This window comes from Psammomys obesus, unplaced genomic scaffold (assembly GCF_907164565.1).
Source record: "Psammomys obesus unplaced genomic scaffold, mPsaObe1.curated_primary_1811, whole genome shotgun sequence".
NCBI classification, from domain to species: domain Eukaryota; kingdom Metazoa; phylum Chordata; class Mammalia; order Rodentia; family Muridae; genus Psammomys; species Psammomys obesus.
This window is the reverse complement of record NW_026596088.1, coordinates 1,729,870-1,738,240: the sequence shown is the minus strand read 5'-3', so window position 1 is coordinate 1,738,240 and position 8,371 is coordinate 1,729,870. Positions and strand designations below refer to the sequence as shown.

At 53.1% G+C, this 8,371-nt stretch overlaps 1 protein-coding gene across 1 annotated transcript; it reads right to left on the bottom strand.

Annotated features, from left to right (window-relative positions):
* Positions 1-2,807: 2,807 nt before the first annotated feature.
* On the bottom strand, positions 2,808-8,052 carry Lat (linker for activation of T cells). The gene is made up of 12 exons (XM_055627528.1): positions 7,622-8,052; positions 7,404-7,431; positions 7,263-7,297; positions 6,958-7,045; positions 6,684-6,748; positions 6,571-6,600; positions 6,426-6,489; positions 6,253-6,347; positions 3,541-3,603; positions 3,382-3,444; positions 3,185-3,283; positions 2,808-3,031 (listed from the first exon to the last, which is right to left on the bottom strand). The coding sequence occupies exons 1-11, from the start codon at positions 7,722-7,724 to the stop codon at positions 3,204-3,206; spliced, it is 714 nt and encodes a 237-aa protein (XP_055483503.1). The 5' UTR covers positions 7,725-8,052; the 3' UTR covers positions 2,808-3,031; positions 3,185-3,203.
* Positions 8,053-8,371: the final 319 nt, after the last annotated feature.

Below are 8,371 nucleotides of genomic sequence, written 5' to 3'. Positions count from 1 at the left end.
CTAACCGATGAGCCCTTGTCTAAACAGACAAATCCAAGGGAGCATGGAACTCCTGGCAAGGGACCCACAACCCGTTGCACATTTTTAACTGCCTACACACAGATCCCTTCGCCGCCCGGATGCATGAATGTTCTGTCGGCGATGCCCTCCTGCTGATGGGCCTGACTCACCCTGATGCTGGCATCCCACCAGCATCCCACCCCTTCACCAGCAGTGGGTCCCTTGGCTGCATTCTGCCATGGCCACAGCAACACTGCCTCGCACAGCCTGTGCCTGTACATCCACTGAGTTGGCGGAAGTCCTACTCAGCAAACCCCAGTGAGCAAAGGGCCTGCCTGTAAGAGAAGTTCTGGCTTCCTAGCATGTTAGGGAAATATGCTTTTGTTTTTAATCCCAAGTGTGGGATTTTAGTTGGGCTGGCGTTTGTCCACACCTGTTGATTATCACGTGTGGAGCATGCTCTTTGTTTGCCAGCTGGTAACGGCCTTCCACGTGCAGCATGGAGAGGGGCGTGGCCTAGGACTCAGAGAGTAAACATATGAGGGCCAAGAAGGAGACGCATTCTGGGTGGCGTTATGGGTTGGCATGTGGCATGGGGCAGTTCGGAGAGCCCAGAGATGGTGTGGCAGTTTAGAGCAGACGAACAGAGAGACGCTTCGGGGCGCAGCGGTGTGGAGCCTGCTAGCTGCAGCTGCGGTTGATGGAGATTGGCAGAGAGCCCTAAAAGAGCCCTTGACCCTCGCTAGCCGGGAGAAGTGAAGGGGTCTGGGTCCTCTCTGCCCACTAACCTTTTCTCTCTCCTGCCTAAGGCCGGGGGGCTGGGAGGTAGAGGCCAAATCAAAAAGAAGTTCAGAGAAAGACTGCTACGGTTGGCATTCTGCTACCTCTGCCTATCTTCAGCTTCACCGCTAGACTGTCCGACAAGGGGGCTCTGCCGGTCTGCCTTTTGCTAGCAAAGTGCTGTTGGTTCCTCTGCCTATTCCCCGGCCACAACAACCCAAAATAAAAGGAGTTAAGCCCATCAACTTCTGCCAAGCCTTCCCAGACCCTCACCTCTTCAGTCTGCTGCAGCTGAGTATCTGAGGGGCCCCCTGTCCCCCACTGCTGGCATTTTGCAAAATAAACAGAACAAAGAGGCTACCAAGCAGCCTGGTAGTGTGCCGGAGGCCCAGATCTGATCATAGATGCACCTTTCTGGCTGTGCATCTTTGAGCAAGTTAACCTCACTTTTCTGAGCCTCTTCCCTGAACCTCCAAAACGCAGACACTAGCCATAACAGTCGACAGGGAAGCCACAGAGACTAAATGAGATCATGGGATACAGCGGGTACCCTGGAGCTTAGATCACTTCTGCAGCCAGAGAGAACCACCGGTCACACAACAGACACTCCAAGCCAAGCCAGCGGCTGCATGCTGTGATTTACTGGCCCACATGACCCGGAAGTTGCAGAGGTCATCTTACTCACAAGCAGTTAGATTCAGGAAAACATCCATGTCTAAGCCACCCTTCTCCTTCCCTGTGGCTTCATTCATTGGCAGCCCATGCAGACGGGGCCTTCAGAACTACAACTTCCAGCCCAGTTAGAGCCAGGATGAAAAGGGGTCTCCTGGGAAGACCCCAGGCTGACCCCACTGCCCTGTGGGCCACAGCTGCAACACATCTGCCAAATCTGCAACCTCAACCATCATGCAATGCAGGAAGGGACCAGCTCGTGTCCCTGGACAGAGGGCTGGGTTGGTGCTTCTAAACCCGCACAGAACTGGGACAAGAGAGGATCCTGAAGGAGACGAGAGAAAACAGGCAAGGAAGTCAGGTGAGGTAAACAAGCCCTCACTAAGCCGTAACACTTCCACACCTACTAAGCTGACACTTCCGTAAGAGCCACAGGTCTGTCACCACAGCCATGCTGCGGCTTAATGGCTGCACCTGGACGGAAGTTGCCTTAGCCACTTTGGTGGGGGCTAAGATAGCTTCCCACTATGTGTACTGGGCTAGCTTTGAACTCCTGGGCTCTAGGAATCCTTCCACGTCAACCCCCAGAACAGCTGAGATTAACTGGTTTATACCACCTTGCCTGACTTGTTCAGACCAGCTCAGTATTTCACGGAGAACCACGAAAAAGGCAAGAACCAAGAGACCTACTGAGGCCATCAAGACCAGCCTTTTGTTTTTCGAGTACAGAAAAAGAGTCATCAACATGGGGTCTTCTGCTGACACACACTCCCCACCCAGAGGTGTCCCGTACCCTGCTCTGCCATCTGTCGCAATGAGCAGCTGCACTTTGATGAACTACTTTTGGGGAGATACATCCTGAGCCCCAGAAAGGCCAGGCTGGGTCATAGGCCTCACTCAGAACATGGCTGTGTCCAAGTGATTGTCTACTGTCACTTACAATATTTGACAAAGACTGCTGAGAGGGTGGTGGGACCCTGTAGAGGAGGAGACCCACAAACAGAGCTGTCCAGACACTTTGACTGCAGACTGCGCGCGCACACACGCGCACACACACCCACACACACGTCATGTATGTCATGTATGTCCACACTCACAAACATCCCATTGAGAAAAAGGTAGTCCCTCAAACCAACACGGCCTACACCCAGCCTTCGGGGACCTCAAAACCAACAGGGCTGCTGGCAGCTCTGCATTATGATACACACCTGCAATCCCAGCACTCAGGAGGCAGAGGATGATCACCCACAGGTTCAAGGCCAGCCTGATCGACATAGCAAGACCCTGTCCCAATTAAACAAAAACCAAAACCAAACCAAACCAAAAAACAAAAGGAAGACTTTGGGCCATATGACCTTTATTCCATGACAGAGTCAGGCTGGAATTAGATTCATTCTCAGGCTTTACCAGAAGGTGAGGAATACTGGGGACCCAGACTGGACCCCAAAGTGACAATAAGTTATGGGAGATTCTCAGACTGTTGGCAAGGCAGAGGTCAAGTGGGACTCCCTTAGAGACACTCCCAGCTGCTGAGTTCAGCCCTCCCAGCAAGTCCAGTTCCAGGACAGACCAGCTGCAGCTGAAACACAGCAGAGCGGGGGGAGAGAGTCAGGAACTCATGAAACCAACTGGAAATCCAGAGCCACAAAGTATGTGCCTAACCGTTGGGGGTGGCCAGGAAGGGCGTCCTGCAACAGGGTCCAAGGCAGGAGTGGGACCAGAGGCCACTCACCAGGCTCTCGGTTAACCTCCTACAGATTCTCATAATCGGGAGCTTCCTCTCCGCCCACCCCCTCCTCTTCATCAGCCACCTCCTGGGAGTTCACAGTATCTGGGAGGGAAAGGCAGAGGGGACACTGGTGTTCAGCCTGCAGGCTGTCTGCTCAGGGTGGCCCGCCCGCCTCTGTCCCCTCACACCTCAGTACACACCCAGCTCAGCCCTGGTCACCGGCTGCAGCTCCTCGCACACGTTCACATACTCCCGGCTCCCGTCTGTGGGGACAGATCAGGAGGGACAGTCATGTGAAGGGCAGGCCAGGGAGAGGATGGAGAGAGGCTAGGGGCCATTCTCGGGATGCAGTCACCTACCCAGAGACGCCTCTGCACTCTCCTCACTCTCGAGGACGTTCACGTAATCTTCACCCGACTCCACTGTAGGAACGCCATTGCAGTGCATTTACTAGAAGATACTCAGCCAGGCGCTGGTTCCCACAAGCCCCCTGACTCAGACATCCAGGTCTCCAAAACACAGTCCCCCGACACACACACAATACAGAAAGAGTGTTCATGAAAAGCCAGGGGAGCAGCCTGGGCAAGGGCCATGGAGGTGGACGGAGATCCACTGGACCAGTGCCACTGGGAAATGGAACAGCGACAGTACAGGACTCTGGCAGTGCGGCTGGGGAGCAGGGATCAAAGGAGCTCAGAGTACAGAGAGCTTGGTCCAGATGGCATCCTCTCTTCATCAGACCTGTCTGGCATCTCAATATTACCAGCCATTACCTACACCACACCTGCCCAGGCCCATGGACAACATTCACAGTGTTACATGGCCTTTTGCTTTCTGGTTTCTGTACGACTATGTAGACCCGCTGGGCTTTGGAGTCAGATATCCTGGTTCAAATCCCAGCTCCAGCGCTAAACAGCTATGTAACCTCAGATAAGTTACCTACACACGCTATGCCTCAGTTTCCTCATCTGTAGAATGAAGTTCATAACAGGGCCTGCCTCAAAGGACTACCGTGAGGATTAAAACAGTAAATTATAAAATAGAGCCTTCTAGACACTATGTATCTGTTAATAAACCCTGAGCCAGGTTGTGGTTCCAGAAGCCTGCGGCAGGAGGTAATTTAGGTTTAGGGCCAGCCTAGTCTACAGAGTGAGTTCCAAGACAGCCAGGGCTACAAAGAGAGATCCTGTCTTGAAAAAAAAAATTTAGAAAAGAAAAAGCTAAACAAACAAACAAACAAACAAAAAAAACCAAATGGAAGAAAAGAGAAGACATTTGTAATCCCACACTCAGAGGCAGAGGCAACTGGAGCTCTAGGAATTAAAGGCCAGACAAATCTACAAGACCAAGTTCCAGGGCAGCCATGGCTACAAAGTAAGATTCTGTCTCAAACAAAGCAAAATAAAAACCCCACAAAACCCAAACAGCCAGGCACTGGGGCTCACGCCTGTAATCCCAGCACGGAGGCAGAGGCAGGTGGATCTCTGTGAGTTCCACACTGTCTAGAAAGTGAATCCAGGACAACTAAGACAGCACAGAGAAACCCGGTCTCAAAACAAACAAACAACAACAAAAACAGTTCCAGAGTATATAATAGTTTACAGTAAATACAGAAGGTTGGAATTTCCTGAATTAAACTTTAAAATACTCCAAAATCCCAAACCTTTTCAGTATTGACGTGATGCCACAAATGGAAAATTCCACACAATGGAATTTTGGTTTCATGCAAAAGATTAATTAAAATGTGTATAAAACTACCTTCAAGGCTGAGCATGGTGACACACACCTTTAACCCGAGCACCCAGGAGGCAGAGACAGGCAGATCTCGATGAGTTCAAGGCTACCCTGGTCTAGATATCAAGTTCAGGACAGCCTATATAATGAGGCCCTGTCTCAAGAAAACAAAATAAGCTGGGAGCAGTGGCTTACGCCTGTGATCTCAGCACTTGGGGAGGGAGAGGCAGGTGAAGCTCTGTGAGTTCGAGCCCAGCCTGGTCTACAAAGCAAGTCCAGGACAGTCAAGGATACACAGAGAAACCTGTCTCTAAAAAACCAAACCAAACCAAAACCTACTTTCAGACTATACATATATATAACATAAATAAATTAATTCCATGTTTAACCTTCAGTTTCATCCCCAAGAGAATTCGTTATATATTTATAAATATCCCCAAATCTGTATTTAGGAGTTTCAGGTAAGGGATACTCATGCTATATAGAGAGAAGAAGGTAGAAAGCCGAAGATCACCAGACTCTGAGGCAAGATCAAGGAAGGAGACTAGGGAGGAAAGAGATCAAAGCAGAGAAAAGCAGCCCAAGAGAAACAAAGACCACATGGTAAGCAAAAGAAATCTTCAGTGAGAGAGTGTGTGTGAGAGACAGAGACATAAAGAGACACACAGAGAAAAACAACCTCTAATCAAAGTTCATACAGAAAGTCTGACATGGTGGCACACGCCTTTGATCCCAGTGCTCTGGGAGGCAGAGGCAGGCAGATTGCTGTGAGTTCATGGCCAGCCTGGTCTACAAAGGACAGCCAAAGCTAGAGAGAGAAAACTTGTCTGAAACAAAACAAAACAAAAAAGGAAAAGTTCTTACAGATACTGCTTCCAAGAAACAAGAACAGGATACTATACAAAAAGTACACTGAGAAGTCAAAAAAAAAAAAAAAAAAAAAAAGCTTTCAGATCAGAAAAATATTTTTTTTCTTTTCTTTTTGTTGATGGCAGTGCTGTTTTGGTTTTTGAGACAGGTTCTTACCATGTAGCCCAGGCTAGCCTCAAACTCAACCCTCCTGTCACAGCCTCCTGATGCTAGGATTATAGACATATGCCCTCACATCCATCCAAGATATGAAACTTCAATGGAAGGGTTAGAGAAGAGTCAGGAAATTTCTTAATGGGACAGGAAGGAAAGGTGAAAAGAAAAGTAAGCTAATCGGAAGTGAGGAGCAGGAAGTCCAATTTCTGAAGGAGGAAATGGAAGGTTGGCGATCGTTACAGAAAGGAGAGGGAAGAGAGGAGTAGCCGCCGGCACATGGCGGAAGGAGGTGTACAGAAACCCTGACTCACTGGAGAAGGCGCTGTCTCGGAATCCAGGGTTGCTGGGCACAGGGGCAGAGGGCGCTGTGGGAATGGTGGCGGGGGTGCTGTCCGGAAGCACCTCTCTGGAAGGAAAGGGTGAGGAGCTGAGACAGGGTACCCACCTTCCATCCCCACCTCCGACCTCCCACCTCCCCACTCACAGGTAGCCCTCGTTGGGACAGTCCTCCTCCTCCTCATCTTCATTCACATTCTCACAGGCCGGCCCTGGGAGAGATGGGACGTCAACCTGACCTGGGACGGGCACAGCCTCCCCACCCCACCCAGCCCTCCAGACCCTACACCCACCCTGGTTCTCGTAGCTCGCCACACTGTTGGCTTCAAAGAGAGAGGGAAAGGAAGGCCGAGTCAGCTCCGGTTGCACACCCACCCCTCGGCCCTCCAGCCCTCCACACCCTTACCGTCATCCGAATCCTGCCGGGAAGATGGCATCCGATGGCAGCCCCCAAGGGGCTGTGGGGATCTCCTGGAGGTCAGAGGTCAGGGATTATGTCTGGGTAGGACTCTGGGGGCAAGAGGGGTTACAACAGGAATCCCTGTGTGTGTGCTCCCGTGTGTGTGTGTGTGTGTGTGTGTGTGTGTGTGTGTGTGTGTGTGTATGGTGTGCGAGTGTGTCTCATCCTAGAAGGCGAGGAGGCACAGTGGAGCGGAGGAAGAAAGTTGAGGCATACTCACGGAATGGGGAGCAGGTCTGGCTGCCTCAGGGGTGGGAAGGAAGTAACAGGAGGGTAGGAAGCAGCAGGTGTGCGGAGGACGGTTAATTCTGAGGACACAATGCAAAGCTTCAGGGAATGACCGCCAACATCCCCCCACCCTCGTCAAGGCCTCTAAGGACAAACGTACCCCTAAAAACCATGCCGCAGGGGCTCCCACTTCCCTCCAGCCCAGCCCAGGTAATAGCCCTGCGGACAGCTAAGAGTGGACAGGACAAAGGCATGCTTTCAAGAACCCTCAAGGAAGGCCGAGGACACTGCACTCACGAGGTGGCTTCATGAGGATGCTCCTCGGGGACAAACTGGCAGGAAAGAGACACCGTGGGTTCAGGACCAAGAGGGCCCCTGCCCCAAGCCCTTCATCCGAACAAAGGGGAGACACACGGGGACCTGGGACTGCACACTCACCTCTCTGTGGAAGCGCTGTCATAGGAGGCTGGAGGAGAGAGGGCCGGTGAGGATCAGGGCGAGCCAGCAGGAAAGACTCTCAGAGCTTCCCCAGGCCTCCAACCCCCGGCAGGACTGAGACAGGGATAGACAGACAGAAGATCCAGGAGCCGATACAAGAGCCGAGGACAGCTTGAGGCTCCGGTGCAGCACCCAGCAGCCCAAAGCTCCCCACTTACCCGGCAGCTCTCGGCAGCGCACACACAGGGCAGCCAGGAGCGTGACCAAGAAGGGCAGCAGCAGGAGGCCCAGCCCCACGGGGCTCAGAGTGTCTGCTTCCATCTGCAGAGCACCTGCCCCGGGCCCCGCTGGCTGCAGCCCCTCTAGGCAGAGTGGCAGCAGGGCTGTGGGACCGAGAGGGCCCCAGTCTGGGATCAGGAGGCAGGCAGCTGAGTTCTTCTTGAGGCTCAATGGCCACGCTCCCTTGCTGGACTGTTGAGATCTGTGTCGGCTGGGGAAGACGCTGGTCCCCGAGCCTGAGTTGGGGCCTGCGTCCCAGCTACCAGCTGCGCGGTGATCCCTTGTGCCCAGCTGTACCTGCCCCTCTCTCGCTCCCCGCCTGCCTCTCCTTCTCACCACCCTCGTGCGACAGGAAGCTGTGGTGAGGGCAGGAAATCATCAGGCTCCTCAGCGGGCTGCGCCTGCCCCCTGCCCACTCACCCCCACCCAGTGGAGGGAAGGGGGAGGAGGCAGAGGGACTGTGCGAAGGAAGGCTCTGAGGCGGCGGGATGAGGTAACCCCTCCACTGGGACCAGGCCAGCTGTGGCCTCCCCATCCCTGGCTGGGTGAACGCCAGGGCCCTTGCAGAGCAGGGCAGCGCTGCCCCAGCTCCCCAGGCTTGTTGGAGAGTGACTTCCAGGGACCCACAGTGAGTCACGGTCATACCAAGCCAGCTCACTCAAGAGCAGCCCTCCTTCCCGATCGCCCTG